Raw genomic sequence first — 18,026 nt, 5'->3', positions numbered from 1 at the left:
GGGCCATAAATTAATCTGTGGACTCTTTAATGCTCTTCGAAGGAAAAAATACACAAAATTCATTTAACATACTTTAGTTACCTTGGCACTTAAACTTAAATTGAAACTGGCTTTCTCATTTGATAAGTATGAGAACAGACTTAATATTTGTTTAGTAATAATTGATACCATTTATTGAGCATCTTCTATGAACTAGGCAGTATTCTGCTCTTTATAGATACATCATGTCATTTAATTCTCACAACCACCATAAAGTGTAGTGGAAGAGTGGCAATTTAAATATAGATCTATTTGACTCCAAAACCCATGGTCTTCCCATTCTGCCACACTTCCTCTTATAAATCACAGTTTTACAAAAGCTTATGTTCCTAGACGAGGCCCATGAAATTGAAATTTTTCTGTCATCAGACTTAATTTTTCATTATACTACAGAATCAGCTTTAAAAAACTTAGGTAAAAATTGTTGGGAAGTTATTAAAGAGGGAATATAGAATAAAAGCAGAACTTCACACAGTAATTTAGCAAACTAGAAGAGAAGATGTTCTGGCTATATCTGACTTTAAAAAAAAAAGGGAATGCTACCATTAATCCTATTAGAATAATATGTGCAAACTTTTATACACAACTAAGTGCTAGTTAGAGACATGCTTCTTAGAAGAAACACATAAAAATAGTTTATATCTGTTGCTGTTTATAAATTGTGTTTTATCTGATAAAAGAAATAAGCACTTATCATGAAAATGAGTTCTAATTATTTATTATCCCTGGTATCTAGTACATAAGAAGCTTTAGGAATCAAATATGTTAAGAATAAACAAATGTTGTTTAGTAACTTATCCTGCACTTTTCATTTTGAAATAATTATAGATTCAGAGCAAGTTGCAAAAAAAAAGAAAAAATAGTACAGAGAGATCCCCTGTACCCTTCATCCACTGCCCCCAAATGGTAACATCTTACATCACTTCAGTACAAAACCAGAAAACTGACACAGGTATCATTCACAGACTCAGATTTTTCCTTTAGCTACTTTTTAAAGAGTATGTGGTTTTTCTAGTACCAGAAAGGGGCTTGGACTCTCCTCATTTTTCTGAGGAGAGAATGAAAAGAAGAGTGAAAGAGGCTGAATGTCTACCCAACGTCAGAGTGCTAAGAAGTGGCAAAAATAAAACCAGTTCTGAGTGAGACATCATCTCTCCTTAGAAACAGAGTGCATCTGGATTAGAGTGAGCCATCAGAATTCCATGTGTAATTCAATAAAGATCTTCAAAATATTCTTATTTCAAAGTTATCTCATCAGATGGATGCATATTTTTACACATATATATTATTTTTCATCTCTCCAGACCTCAAAAAGCTTTCCTCATTAAAAAATGTACCATTATTGGTCTGTTGAGAAATACTTAAACTTTTACCACATCAGTAATATGATAAACCAAACGCTGAGGAAAGTTAAGCCAGTCAGGCTGGTTACCACTTGAAGCAAGAGGCTGCCTTGTCACCTTTGATGCCAGTGCAAAGCTGTGTCTGTCACAAAGCAATCTCATGAATGAATGAATGAATGAATGAACGAACAAATGAACAACTTAAGTGCGAGAACCAATATATCAAACATTCCAAATTTCTTTTTTTTTTTTTAAATCCTGCTTTCTAGTAAACAGATTTTTGTACAGAAAAATATTTTGTGGGGCATCTTTCACAAAATCAGAGCTGGGAAAGGTCCTCAGAGAACATATAGTCTGGCAATTCTCAATTCTGGTTATACATGAGGATCACCTAAGACATTAAAAACCATTTCAAGCCCCACCCCGCAAATGGGATAGGGCCCAGGCATCTGTATTTTACTTTTAAAGTTCCCCATTTTAAGTCCTTTATTATGAGGGTAATTCTAAGTTCCTTATTATTAAGATGAAGAAACTGAGGCCTAGTCAAACTGAAATGTCTTATTCCAGATAACACAGCTAGTTAGTAATAGAATTGAGACCAAAATAGTATTACTACTTAAGTGGTAATAGAATTAAGACCAGAATCCAAGTAGGAATAGCACTATTTTTTTCTTAACATAACAAACAGGAAATATTTCAAGAATGACAAACTTTATTTTAACTTTGAAACTGTTGGCCACTTTTTAAAATGTGAACTAGGCCACAAATATCTATCAGCATTTGAACTCTTCCTAGCATCTGAACAGTCCCTGTCATGGGTGGATAGACATACAGGTTTGAGGCACTAAACGGTTTTTGCCCGAGATAAAAAATGAGGTATGTGGTTCATGTCTTTCCAGTTAACTGCCCACCCTTAGCAGGTAGTATTCTTGGAGTTCTACAGTCGGTACTGTGGACAGCCTACAGTGGATATCCATCAAATATGCTTGATTTTTTAACAAAAAGAGGAATATGTATAAAATTGATGCACCTGACTAGATATGAAATATGAATCCATGATATTTGCCATATTGCTCATCAGATTACAAAGACAGTACAAGTTTTTAACTATTTACTAAAAATCAAATATATAGTTACATTTTAAAAATTACCTTTAATGGAATCATTTTCAGCTCTCATTATGTCAATGAGTGAACTCTCCAGTGAGTGCATGTCAAATGTCCTGGGGCGATCCTGTCAACACAAACAGCCACAAACCACTTTTAAAATCACATTTAATTATCAAAGAAGACAATAAGCTACATTCAAGGGGACATAGATCAAAAAATGGCAATTTTACTCCCTCTCTGTACATTATAACTATATTTTAATATTTAAAAAACATCAAACCACAAAAATAAGTACCTCAGGGCTCAGTAAGGGTTATTTCATTTTTAATAGTATCATTGCTTTTACTAATAAAGCAGAAACTATTAAAACTAATTTCCATATAAAGTTAAGAACAAAAAATGCAAAAATAAAATTCATAATCTTTCCCTGCCTAAAGATCACAGTAATATGGCAAAGCTTTCTAAACTTGTTCCAGTAGTTATGTACTAAACTGGCATGTACACATGCCATTAAGAATAGCTATATTTTCTTATAAGCCGAGGTTTGAAAATAGTCATAAAATATCTGTAAGACCAGTAAGTGGCAAAGTATTCTTTTCTGCTGCCATTAAAATTAAAGGGAAGTAAGGGTGTGGAGAACACTGCTGGTCTAAACCCTGGCTTAACAAAATGCATTTCAAGAGTGGGTGAGGAATCTTAAAATATACAGTGACCCAACTGCTTTGGCATTCTTCTGGATGAAAAGTACTAGAGATAATATTAAAAGTTAGCTTGATAGAGAAGTAGGGGATGAAGACATTTAAAACTTAAACACTGAAACACAGCAGTAATACCTGTTTCTGAACCACCTTAAGAATGAACACATGCAAGACCACTGCAAGAGCAGTAAAGAAAAAGGGGCTTCCAAAGGAAATGTGACATGCAGGATTCTATAACTTCTTCAATTATATTTTCTTCTACATTACTGTTCAACTCAAAGCTTTGGCTTTTAGAAAAAAATCACCTCATCTTATTCCCCCTTTTTAAAAACTTGCTGGGATCTCATTTTTTTTTACTTTCCTAGCTAATGTCTAGAACCTGAAGGCTGAAAGAGCATTTTTTTAAATCAACCTGACATTTCTCCTCTGTCCTTCCATAACACTACTCACCATGTGCTATTATTATACTTCCCTGAAATAAGGGACCACACCTCCTGAAGACCCCATGAAGACACTCAGGAATGTTCCTTTAGTGAACTGTTTTATGATACAAACATTTTTACCTCTGCAACTTGAGGCCCCCAAGCACAATTATATTTGGATATAATCCAATATTTAAAATAGAGGATATTACAGGTTTTCTCTGGGAGTGGGAGTCAGGGTGAAGATGGGGATGGGGAGTAGGTGCCTCAATGCACTACTCTGCTCTAAATTTGTATGGCTCACTGCAGAACATCCTTTCTATGTTCCCTCCTGATTCTTTCCTAGTCATCATCATCTTCTCAACCTGGTCTATAGAGACCCAAGAGGACATGCGGCCAGAATCAGAATCTCTAAGGGTTCATGTTCAAAAAGGGAGAGACTCTTCTATTTTTACCTTACTCATATCAAGAGCTATAATTAAATCAAAATCCTTCTGCATATCCTTTTGGAAGCAAAGTGGATTTGAGGCCTAACTTGAGAAAGAAGTTAATACAATATTCTACTATCTCATTCTACGAAAGCTGGATTTGTCCTCTTTTCAGAAATCTATGAACCACCCCATTAACACCCACTATTTCTACCTCCAATACAAAGCCAGACTTGGAAGCAATAATTCCCAGTGTCTGTCCACTTGTCTATATCCTATGACTGTCAGCTTCCCAAGGGCAGGATTATGCCATGTGTCTAAATCTAAAGGGTGATGATGTGCTGAAATATTCATCTTTTCAGCACATATGACTGCCCAGAGTGCCTGATGTGGCAGAAACTTCCTAGCAGAATTTATCTGTTTCAACATTATCACTTTCTATGTGTGCTATGATGTGAAATGGTTGAGAAGCCCTGTCCTACATTTCTATATCACTGTGCGTCACACGGGAGCTGGCAAGTAGAAAGCACACCTTTGCTAAATCAAAGAAGGAATGCCTTCCAGTATTTTTAAATGTTTAAAATATTTCTTCTCTCCTACCTCCTTATCTTACGGTTTTTTTATATTTCTCCTTTCCCACTGTAGAACTGTACATTTTCTTTTGCCAGAATAACTGTAATAGAGGGGGAGGAAGACTCAGTATTTTTTTTTAATGCAGTGAAAATAGCAAGCAACCTTCTGAATTTTCAGAACTTTCATTTTGACAATCATTGAATGACAAGAGCACCAAAGAGTAGCAGTTCAGAAAGAATATTACACAGTGTTTTTTGGTTTGTTTTATGACTGCTGTTTCCAGTAAGTGAAGAAGCCTCCTTTTTACCTGTGTTTCTAAATGTAGTACTGTAAATTAGCAAAGCCACTCATTACCCTGCCTCCTCCTACCTTGGTATATTGCCTAGAACATAAAGATATTTGCTAAAATAAGAACCACTGATTTACTGGTGGATTGCATTAAAACTAAAATCCTAAATAAAATTTAAAATTTCCAGTAATGTTTTATGGGATTAAAAAGAAAACAACTTTATCCTTTTTTCACTTATACTAATTTTCCTTTCATTTGTCATGATTTAATACAAGAGTGACAAATAAATACCAATATATGGATTATAATCAACTGGTACTAAGTTGGTACTGACCCAATGTGTTGAGAAGGATTTTCAGGCTCTGTATGGATTCAGAAAGAAACAGTGTCTCAACAGATTGCTGATGTATACTAACTGTAAGGTACAAGTCCCAGTGGCACAAATACTACATTCTTGCCAATCCTGGCCTAATACGTCCACAGTCCAACCTTATTAGCAGTCATAATTATAATAAACTACTTTACATTTGTTTAACGTTTCATTTCTTATGGGCTTTAGTAATTCAAAGAGGTCAGAAATGACATATTTTGTCAAATTAACATTTTGCTTCTCAAAGAGGGTCTAAAGTTTATCATTCTTGATTTACTTCTTCTCATTGATCTTCTCCATACATCTTTAACCACTAATTTAAAAAAATAACTAATATGTTAAGTGTCTGTGCCATTAGGAAGTAGGTAGTAGACACAAATAAATAAATCCAAGAACTAAAAACAGCACAAACAGTGCTGGTTTTCCTACCCAACAACCAAAGTGTCAAACCCAGAGTGCTTTCGTGTCCATATTTCATTCTTGATTTTTGCCTTTTTTGATTGCTAATTGAGCCAAATATCATAGCCACTGATCTATTTCTAGGATCCATTTCCCAGAAAGTAAACTATAAAATAGAAACCCTGTTAAGTGGCAGCTCTTCTTAACTGAACTTGAGCTAATGACCAAAATATGAGCATAAACACAAATCAGTTAGAATGAGCATTAGACACTCAGAAGCCCTAACTCTGCCACCGGAGTGTTATGTGAGCTGGAGCACTTTCTTTCTCCAGACCTCTTTCCTGATCTGAAAAAGGAAAGAGTTTGATTAGATCTCTAATGTCCCTTTCCTAGCTCCAAAATACATTTATATTCTAGCTCTCCGATATTCTTAGTTTGTGCTCTTCCAAGATTTATAGTTTAAATGGTGACGATTATGGCAGGAACCAAAAATGTAAACGTGAATGGCTGACTAATCAAAGTTTATCACTTTCTGCCTACAAAAAAGTGGAGGTCAATGTCAGATTAATAAGGAAATGAACTCTTGGAGTCTTAAAAGAACACTTACTGTATTTTCATTATGCTATACATAATATAAAATAAGCTTTTTAAAAATATTTACTTGAAACAATTCATTGAGGGGGGAATGTCCTGACTTCAAATAAAAGATCAAAGAAACTATTATAAAAGAAAAAATACTGACAACTATATTTGCTTCAACCCATTACTGCCAATTTCTCTTGGCAGCCTAAAGGGAAGAAATATAGAAAAGTAAACTACTCTTTTTTTGAGCATCTACTAAGTACCTTACATATTTCTAGGTAATTTATTAATACTGTCTCAGTTAATCCTCAAGCCTCCTTACAAGTTAGACTGTATTATCCCCCTTTTAGTGATAAAAATTAAGACAAAGGAAAATTCACAGTTTACTGCACACACAGGTTACTGCACAGCTTAGTCAGGACTTAAGCTCAAGTCCCCTCCAAAGCAGACAATGATTCCTTGGGTAAGGTAAGGATCATGGCAGTCCAAAGACCACACTAATTCAGACATACATTTGAATAAATGAGACACTCTGCTGTAAAGATCCTGGGGGCAGGAACATGCTGGCTAGTGCCTGGCAAACAGCAGGCACTCAAATGTTACTCAATAAATGAAAATGTATCTATACGAGTAATAAAGAATGATATCAGAGATTCTAAAATATAAGAAAAGAAGCCTATTTTCCTTCTCCCTGTTAGGATGACAATAGATATTGCACACAAAATAGACATATCACAAATGTATCTATATATTATCTACTCTCAACCACAGAGTAGAAGTGGTAGTAAAAATACTTATATCAGTGGCTAACATTTTTCAAGTTCTAATGCTTTACAATGGTTTACATAATCTTACTTATTCCTCACCAATTTCTTATGCAATTATGTATCTTTAGTATTATCCCATTTTACAAATGAAGAAATAGAAGCTTATAGTGATTCAATGACTTTATCAATATCAGGTATGTGGAGGTGAGAGAATTTGAACCTAGACCTTCTGACTCTAAAAAATGTGAGCTTAATAATCATGAATGAAATAAAAGAGCATCAATTATTTTCAAGGCTCAGCAAAGCAAACTTGATTACAATGCTTAGACCTCACTTTGCTTTGTAACCTTAATTGTTATATTTAATATATTGAATTGCATGTCAGTAACTGGTTGGTTTAAGTTTCTGTCACCTCAACTTCACAGGACAATTTCTAAAGGAAAAACCATATAAGCCACTGGAAAGTCAAAGCTGATCAAGATAACCTTTTGACAAAACAAATCAGTAATGTCAAAGAGCAGGACCCCATCGTTTTGATACACAATTGACAGCCATGACAAAATAGGAAGACCTATACCAGCATATAATTGATGACATGGCTTTTCCTAACATTCCAGAAGTAGCCACAAGAAGCACATGAACCTATTGATCTACTTACTAACAGAAAGAACAACAAGATTACAATTATGCCACAAACCAATATTATCATTCATAGTTTTTTTATTGAACATCCAGATGGATAACCTGAGCCAGTGTCTTTCATACTTAAGAGTATATCAGAATCATCTAGAGCTCTTGTCAAAACATAGATTACTTATAGTGGAGCCAAGATGGCGGCGCGAGTAGAGCAGTGGAAATCTCCTCCCAAAACCACATATATTATGAAAATATAACAAAGACAACTCTTCCTAGAATAGAGACCAGAGGACACAGGACAACATCCAGACCACATCCACACCTGCGAGAACCCAGCGCCTCACGAAGGGGGTAAGATACAAGCCCCAGCCCAGCTGGGCCCAAGTGCCCCTCCCCCCAACGCCCGGCGGGAGGAGAGGAGTCAGAGTGGGGAGGGAGAGGGAGCCCAGGACTGTTAAACACCCAGCCCCAGCCATCCACACCAGAGCACAGACACAGTGCATGCATGGGGTCCTGGACACTAGGGAAACAGGACAGCAAGACCTGTGAGTGGGTCCCTGAGGCTGGCGCCCGGGGACAAAGAAAAGTGAGCGGCTTTTTTTTTTGCGAGTGCTTTTTGGAAGTCTTAAAGGGACAGGGACCCCAAAACGGGACGGAAGCATCCTGGGACACTTAGTCCAGAAGCAGGGAATCAGGGGAACTCTGGGCACTCTAACCCCCTGGGCAGCAGGGAGCACAGAGACCCCTCACGGAAATAAATAGCCTCCCTGCCGCTCCCCCTCCAATGCGGCTCCACCATATCGGAGCAGCATCCTGAGGCAAGCCACGCCCACAGCAACAGCGGAGATAAACTCCATAGCAGCCCAGCAGGAATCAGAAGCCCTGTCTGCACGCAGCTGGTCAGCAAAAGCCACTAGAGGTTGCTGTTCTCCCAGGAGAGGAAGGCCACAACCAACAAGAAGGAAAGTTCTTCCAGCCATCACTTGTGCCAGCTCTGCAAACTATCTCTATCACCATGAAAAGGCAAAATTACAGGCATACAAAGATCACAGAGTCAACACCTGAGAAGGACACAGACCTAACCAGTCTTCCTGAAAAAGAATTCAAAATAAAAATCATAAACATGCTGATGGAGATGCAGAGAAATATATAAGAGCTAAGGGATGAAGTCCAGAGGGAGATTACAGATGCCCAGAAAGAGATTACAGAAGTGAAACAAACTCTGGAAGGATTTATGAACAGAATGGATGCAAGATGCAAGAGGCCATTGATGGAATAGAAACCAGAGAACAGGAATGCACAGAAGCTGACAGAGAGAGAGAGACAAAAGGATCTCCAGGAATGAAACAATATTAAGAGAACTGTGTGACCAATCCAAAAGGAACAATATCTGTATTATAGGGGTACCAGAAGAAGAAGAGAGAGGAAAAGGGATAGAAAGTGTCTTTGAAGAAATAATTGCTGAAAACTTCCCCAAACTGGGGGAGGAAATAATTGAACAGACCACGGAAATACACAGAACTCCCAACAGAAAGGATCCAAGGAGGACAAAACCAAGACACATAATAATTAAAATGACAAAGATCAAGGACAAGGAAAGAGTTTTAAAGGCAGCTAGAGAGAAAAAGGTCACCTATAAAGGAAAACCCATCAGGCTATCATCAGACTTCTCGACAGAAACCTCACAGGTCAGAAGAGAATGGCATGATATATTTAATGCAATGAAACACAAGGGCCTTGAACTACGGATACTGTATCCAGCATGATTATCACTTAAATATGATGGAGGGATTAAACAATTCCCAGACAAGCAAAAGTTGAGGGAATTTGCCTCCCACAAACCACCTCTACAGGGAATTTTAGAGGGACTGTTCTAGATGGGAGCACTCCTAAAACTAAACAGATGTCATCAGAGAAAATAAAATCACAGCAAAGAAAGCAGACCAACCAAATACTAACTAAAGGCAAAAAAATAAAATCAACTACCCACTAAAAGCAGTTAAAGGAAACACGAAAGAGCACAGAATAAAACAACCAACATATAAAGAATGGAAGAGGAGGAATAAGAAGGGAGAGAAGAAAAGAATCTCCAGACAGTGTATATAACAGCTCAATAAGCAAGCTAAGTTAGGCAGTAAGATACTAAAGAAGCTAACCTTGAATCTTTGGTAACCATGAATCTAAAGCCTGCAATGGCAATAAGTACATATCTTTCAATAGTCACCCTAAATGTAAATGGACTGAATGCACCAACCAAAAGACACAGAGTAATAGAATGGATAAAAAAGCAACACCCATCTATATGGTCTTACAAGAAACTCACCTCAAACCCAAAGACTTGCACAGACTAAAAGTCAAGGGATGGAAAAACATATTTCAGGCAAACAACAGAGAGAAGAAAGCAGGGGTTGCAGTACTAATATCAGACAAAATAGACTTCAAAACAAAGAAAGTAACAAGAGATAAAGAAGGACACTACATAATGATAAAGGCCTCAGTCTAACAAGAGGATATAACCATTCTAAATATATATGTACCCAACACAGGAGCACCAGCATATGTGAAACAAATACTAACAGAACTAAAGGGGGAAATAGACTGCAATGCATTCATTTTAAGAGACTTCAACATGCCACTCACCCCAAAGGATAGATCCACTGGGCAGAAAATAAGTAAGGACACGGAGGCACTGAACAACACAGTAGAACAGATGGACCTAATAGACATCTATAGAACTCTACATCCAAAAGCAAGGATATACATTCTTCTCAAGTGTACATGGAACATTCTCAAGAATAGACCACATGCTAGCTCATAAAAAGAGCCCCAGTAAATTCCAAAATATTGAAATTCTACCAACCAACTTTTCAGACCACAAAGGTATAAAACTAGAAACATATTCTACAAAGAAAACAAAAAGGCTCACAAACACATGGAGGCTTAACAACATACTCTAAATAATCAATGGATCAACGAACAAATTAAAATAGAAATCAAGGAATATATGGAAACAAATGACAACAACAACACAAAGCCCCAACTTCTGTGGGATGCAGCAAAAGCAGTCTTAAGAGGAAAGTATATAGCGATCCAGGCACATTTGAAGAAGGAAGAACAATCCTAAATGAATAGTCTAACATCACAATTATCGAAACTGGAAAAAGAAGAACAAATGAAGCCTAAAGTCAGCAGAAGGAGAGACATAATAAAGATCAGAGAAGAAATAAACAAAATTGAGAAGAATAAAACAATAGCAAAAATCAACGAAACCAAGAGCTGGTTCTTTGAGAAAATAAACAAAATAGATAAGCCTCTAGCCAAACTTATTAAGAGAAAAAGAGAATCAACACAAATCAACAGAATCAGAAATAAGAATGGAAAAATCACGACAGACTCCACAGAAATACAAAGAATTATTAAAGACTACTATGAAAACCTATATGCCAACAAGTTGGAAAATCTAGAAGAAATGGAGAACTTTCTAGAAAAATACAACCAATTACGAGTTAAACAAACCAATTACGAGCAAAGAAATTGAAACGGTAATCAAAAACTACCCAAGAACAAAACCCCTGGGCCAGACGGATTTACCGCGGAATTTTATCAGACACACAGGGAAGACATAATACCCATTCTCCTTAAAGTTTTCCAAAAAATAGAAGAGGAGGGAATACTCCCAAACTCAATCTATGAAGTCAACATCACCCTAATACCAAAACCAGGCAAAGACCCCACCAAAAAAGAAAATCACAGACCAATATCCCTGATGAATGTAGATGCAAAAATACTCAATAAAATATTAGCAAACAGAATTCAACAGCATATCAAAAGGATCATACACCATGACCAAGTGGGATTCATCCCAGGGATGCAAGGATGGTACAACATTCGAAAATCCATCAACATCATCCACCACATCAACAAAAAGAAAGACAAAAACCACATGATCATCTCCATAGATGCTGAAAAAGCATTTGACAAAATTCAACATCCATTCATGATAAAAACTCTCAGCAAAATGGGAATAGAGGGCAAGTACCTCAACATAATAAAAGCCATATATGATAAACCCACAGCCAACATTATACTGAACAGCAAGAAGCTGAAAGCTTTTCCTCTGAGATTGGGAACAAGACAGAGATGCCCACTCTCCCCACTGTTATTTAACATAGTACTGGAGGTCCTAGCCATGGCAATCAGACAAAACAAAGAAATACAAGGAATCAGATTGGTAAAGAAGAAGTTAAACTGTCACTATTTGCAGATGACATGATATTGTACATAAAAAACCCTAAAGACTTCACTTCAAAACTACTAGAACTGATATCGGAATACAGCAAAGTTGCAGGATACAAAACTAACACACAGAAATCTGTGGCTTGCCTATACACTAACAATGAACCAATAGAAAGAGAAATCAGGAAAACAACTCCATTCACAATTGCATCAAAAAGAATAAAATACCTAGGAATAAACCTAACCAAAGAAGTGAAAGACCTATACCCTGAAAACTACAAGTCACTCTTAAGAGAAATTAAAGGGGACACTAACAAATGGAAACTCATCCCATGCTCGTGGCTAGTAAGAATTAATATCATCAAAAAGGCCATCCCGCCCAAAGCAATATACAGATTTGATGCAATCCCTATCAAATTACCAACAACATTCTTCAATGAACTGGAACAAATAGTTCAAAAATTCATATGGAAACACCAAAGACCCTGAATAGCCAAAGCAATCCTGAAAAAGAAGAATAAAGTAGGGGGGATCTCACTCCCCAACTTCAAGCTCTACTACAAAGCCATAGTAACCAAGACAATTTGGTACTGGCACAAGAACAGAGCCACAGACCAATGGAACAGAATAGAGACTCCAGACATTAACCCAAACATATACGGTCAATTAATATTTGATAAAGGAGCCATGGACATACAATGGGGAAATGACAGTCTGTTCAACAGATGGTGCTGGCAAATCTGGACAGCTACATGTAGGAGAATGAAACTGGACCATTGTCTAACCCCATACTCAAAATGGATCAAAGACCTGAATGTAAGTCATGAAACCATAAAACTCTTAGAAAAAAACATAGGCAAAAATCTCTTAGACAGAAACATGACTGACCTCTTCTTGAACATATCTCCCCAGGCAAGGAAAACAACAGCAAAAATGAACAAGTGGGACTATATTAAGCTGAAAAGCTTCTGTACAGCAAAAGACACCATCAATAGAACAAAAAGGTACCCTACAGTATGGGAGAACATATTTGTAAATGACAGATCCTATAAAGGCTTGATGTCCAAAATATATAAAGAGCTCACCCACCTCAACAAACAAAATACAAATAATCCAATTAAAAAATGGGCAGAGGAACTGAACAGACAGTTCTCCAAAAAAGAAATACAGATGGCCAACATACACATGAAAAGATGCTCCACATTGCTAATTATCAGAGAAATGCAAATTCAAACCACAATGACGTATCACTCACACCAGTAAGGATGGCTACCATCCAAAAGACAAACAACAACAAATGTTGGCAAGGTTGTGGAGAAAGGGGAACCCTCCTACACTGCTGGTGGTAATGTAAATTAGTTCAACCATTGTGGAAAGCAGTATGGAGGTTCCTCAAAATGCTCAAAATAGACTTACCATTTGACCCAGGAATTCCATTCCTAGGAATTTACCCTAAGAATGCAGCACTCAAGTTTGAAAAAGACAGATGTACCCCTATGTTTATTGCAGCACTATTTACAATAGCCAAGAATTGGAAGCAACCTAAGTGTCCATCAGCAGATGAATGGATAAAGAAGATGTGGTACATATACACAATGGAATATTATTCAGCCATAAGAAGAAAACAAATCCTACCATTTGCAACAACATGGATGGAGCTAGAGGGTATTATGCTCAGTGAAATAAGCCAAGCAGAGAAAGAGAAATACCAAGTGATTTCACTCATCTGTGGAGTATAAGAACAAAGGAAAAACTGAAGGAACAAAACAGCAGCAGAATCACAGAACCCAAGAATGGACTAACAGGTACCAAAGGGAAAGGGACTGGGGAGGATGGGTGGGTAGGGAGGGATAAGTGGGGGGAAGAAGAAAGGGGGTATTATGATGAGCATGCATAATGCGGGGGTGGGAGAAAGGGGAGGGCTGTACAACACAGAGAAGACAAGTAGTGATTATACAACATTTTCCTATGCTGATGGACAGTGACTGTAAGGGGGTTTGTGAGGGGGGGATCTGGTATAGGGGAGAGCCTAGTAAACATAATGTTCTTCATGTAATTGTAGATTAATGATAAAAAAAAAGAAAAGGGGGATTACTCCCTGTTAGGATAAAACTAACTGGAAATCACGGATTAATGCATGCTTTAAATATCCTTAATTTTGATCATTTAAAGGGTGTCAGATGATCAGCTATGGAAGTACATTTTTCTGATAATATTTCTTTCTCTTAAAAAAAAGCAGTTCCTGTGTGGTGATCTCCAATAAGTTCTTCACAATGGTATAAAGGGCATATCAAAGTGTGTGCAAAGGGTTTGTTTGTGTTTATACAGAGGATCAAAGCCTAATTTGGCTACCCAGAAAACAAATTAAGATACGATATGAAGAAGAACTGCCAACATCAACATTCTCTGGAAGAGTCATTCCAGAAGATGATCATCAAAAAACTTCAACAAAGATCCTGGTGCTGTTGCAGTTGTAGCTGCATTCATCCCACCGGTTCCTGGACTTGCCATTGGAATGAAGAAGGAGATATCTAAGCTGGCCTGTGCAAACAGTAAAACAACAAATTTGACTGAATCTATACTGTCGGAACTCAACCAAGAATTAGGAGAAGTGCAAGTTGCAGCGCTCCAAAATCTTGCGACTATAGACTATCTACTGTTAAAAGAACATATGGGATGTGAACAGTTCCCAGGAATGTGTTGTTTTAATTTGTCTGATTTTTCTCAAAATATTCAAATTCAGTTAGACAATATCCATCATATCATTGATAAGTTTTCACAAATGCCTAGGGTGCCTAACTGGTTTTGTTGGTTTCACTGGATATGGCTGGTAATTGTAGGTCTGCTTTGGTTATGTAGCTGTATTCCTATTATGTTCATGTGTGCACACAATTTAATTAGTAATTTAAAACCTATACAAGTTTATGTTATGCTACAAGAAGATATGTCAAAGAAATAATCTTCCCATGTTTTCTTCCATCTGCTACTTCTATAGCTTCTCTTCTTCCTTCATAATTACAACCCCTAAGTAGAATTCGTGCCTCATATCAAAATTACCAAGTATCATAATTCTTCCAAGTGGTAAAGATACCTCAAGACAAATGCTGGGCATAGAAGCCACAGGGCATAAATCTGCAAAGAAGTAAAAAGCTAACCTTTTCAAACAATATTGCTTCTCTCTCACTTACCAATTTTACATTTCCCTGTATGGCTCCGGAAGATGACTGGTTAGCCAGAGACGGGTAAGATTCCTCAAGGGAGGAACAACCTAAGACAGGCACAGTCACAGGGGGGCCATCAGGTGAGAAATTGGGGATCAACAGAAGTGAGGCTTAGAACCTCACTCCCCCCTGTTTAGAGAGAAATCTTCTGCATCTGTGGATGTTTTGTTGCCCTTGTCTAGCTTGGATTAATACTTAGTCTATAGGCACACACCTGATCAACTACATTTGCCCTTGTACAGCACTAAACTATGTTTTCTACTTTTATCTTGCATCTACCTACCACTTCAGCATTTTATTAATAATAATAATAATAATAAGGGAGAAATGTGGGATTCACATATAAATCAAGTATAAAAATCAAACGAATAATCATAATTGACCTGATTGTTTATAGTTCATTATGCATGACCAAAACCGAAAGTTTCTGTGATGACTGCCCTTGCACTGTTCACCATGTAAGAACTTATTCACTATGTAAGACCTTGTTCACCATGTAAAAACTTGTTCATTATGCTTCAGAAGATTGGAGACTGTTGAGAATTAGGCTTGGGGTTGATTAATGATTGTGCATTGAGTCCCCTATACAGAATTTTACTGTTGTTAACAACCATATGATCAATAAATATGACAGATGCCCTCTCAAAAATAAAAAAAAATAAAAAGAACACAGATTACTGGGCCCAAAGTTTCTCATTCAGTAATCTGGGTAAGATCCAAAAATTCACATTTCTAACAAGTTTCCAAGTGAAGCCAGGGAGCACACTTTGAGAACCAATGAATGAAAAACAATTTCATTCAACAGGCTAACTTCATTAGATACTTGGCAATGTGATTTTTAGTTTACATTCTGGCTGACCCACTGTGATGCAGTCCGTCTTAAATATTCTACACCAACCAATTAAAAATTTCTTATGAAGGGAAGATTTTTGCTCTCAAAACCCAAAACAAGGCTTTCTTCCAAGCTCTAAGGTGCATAACTTGGAAAAAAATTACAATGAAGTTCAATTTCAATAAATCAACCACCAGAGTCACTCTATTATTGTTTCTTCTCTTTTCTTACTTGAGTTAGTGTGTTTTAGCACTACTAGGCTGCATCTGAAACACAAAATGTACTTAACTGAATATAACTACATTATTAAGAAACAAAGCCAAAATTCAACTACTCCCTTGACTCATTCTCTTTCTATAAGAACAGACGTTACTGTGGTCGGTCATTACTTCTCAGACAGCTATACATCATGATCAGCCAATGGAAGTTTCTCTTTCTCGCTTAAACTTCCCCTGGTGAAAAAGGGATAGGAAATTATTTTGGTTTGAAAGGGAAGTCTATGCCAGTGTGTCTGCTGCCAAAATAAATATGAAGTTCAAGATGCAAGTAGAGTCCATAACTAATGAACGGTACTTTGGAAGTTTTAATCCAAGATTTGCCAAAATACAAATATTCTTCTTGGATTAAATATTTAAGACCACAAACATCAAAAGATGACTATATAGTTGACTTTTAAGATTCCACTTCCACATGGCCCTCACATCCCTATGCAGGTACAAGTCCCTTTCTCCCTGTGCCCCCTAACACACTGACATCCCACATGCATTGACAAGCCCTGTTATGGCTATCCCCCACTTGAGTGTGAGTTCCACTCACCTCCATGACCACCGATGGCAGCATGTGTGCAGCGTACAGTAAGTCCATCATTGTCACTGCCCTTATTAAGATGACTAACATGTTCCTCCTGGCTGTGTTGTGTCTCTTATATGAATTATGTATGATTTACATACATTGTGTAAAGTGGGTACAATTATCATCCCCATTTTAGGCAAATGAAGCTATGAGAAATTAACTAATTGCCCTCAAAGTTACACAGTAAGTGGTGGAATCAAACTTCAGAGTAGCTCAGAAAAATAGACTATTTAAATGAGCTTTGTCATAACCTACAAATTTCAATCATTAATACCTGTGAGGTATAAACTCCTTCATTATATACAGGGCTTCAATGCAGAAAACAAGCGTCATACCTAAAGTAGGAGAAGTCACATAGAATTTCATATTTCTTAACAGGTTCCCTCTTCAGTCAGTACTTTCTCATATGACCACTTTGTAATGAAGGCAAAGAGTCTTAAAGGTTACCAAATGCTCCCTAATAGAATAATAAACTATAATTAAATGAATGAATGTCTTCAGTGTACTACCCTGACTGGATCAATAGTTCCATTTGCTCCTGTACTAACTAATGAATCAGATCTCTCCCGGAAGCCTTTGAGAAAATTTTCTTCTATTCCATCTTTACTAAAAAAATCACACTCATTTTGAGATTTAGAAATCAAAGTGGTAAATATTTCTTGTCACCACTTAACTGCATTAAAAAAAACAAACTGCCATTCTAGACCTAATTAGTCAGATCTGGGATCAATAGGCCCCTTCTTCATGTTCACTATTTGTTCATTCTTACCTTGCCTGACAGAGAGAAATAATTAACATCTATTCCAAGACCTGAGTTTAAATCACCCCTTACTAGACAAGTGATCTTGACACTGAGGTATCTCTGAACCTTGATTTCATCAGCAAAATGAGTATAACACCTGCCTTATAAAACTGTGGTGAGGAGAAATGAGATAAGGTATGTGACAGGCAGTACACAATGCCTAACAGTTGGTAACCCATTCAATAAACATTCCCTCTGCCCCTTCTCTCTGATGAAATGGCAAAAGAGCCTAAAATTAACATTTTAAATTAGGTATTGTCTGTATCTGAATAATTCACCTGTTCTGTACTATTCCCTGTAGCCCATTTTCATAGAGAAATGAAACAGAAAAAAACCAAACTTTTCTCTTACCTAATAAGCTACTCAGGGCAAGAGGTTATTCGTTTAAGGAAAGTAGGTACATACAACTAGCAGCCATTCTTCCATCT

The 18,026-nt window shown here is 36.9% G+C and overlaps 1 protein-coding gene across 3 annotated transcripts in view; it reads right to left on the bottom strand.

Annotated features, from left to right (window-relative positions):
• CPEB4 (cytoplasmic polyadenylation element binding protein 4) overlaps window positions 1-18,026 on the bottom strand; it is a 75,802-nt gene that overhangs the window by 46,985 nt on the left and 10,791 nt on the right. For all 3 annotated transcript variants that reach the window (XM_036995079.2, XM_036995080.2, XM_036995081.2), the window contains exon 2: window positions 2,534-2,615. In XM_036995079.2, the coding sequence (XP_036850974.1) occupies window positions 2,534-2,615 (82 nt within the window). The remainder of the gene's footprint in view (window positions 1-2,533; window positions 2,616-18,026) is intronic.

Source organism: Manis javanica, chromosome 1 (genome assembly GCF_040802235.1).
Source record: "Manis javanica isolate MJ-LG chromosome 1, MJ_LKY, whole genome shotgun sequence".
Taxonomy (NCBI): Eukaryota; Metazoa; Chordata; class Mammalia; order Pholidota; family Manidae; genus Manis; species Manis javanica.
This window is presented reverse-complemented; position numbering and strand designations above follow the sequence as displayed.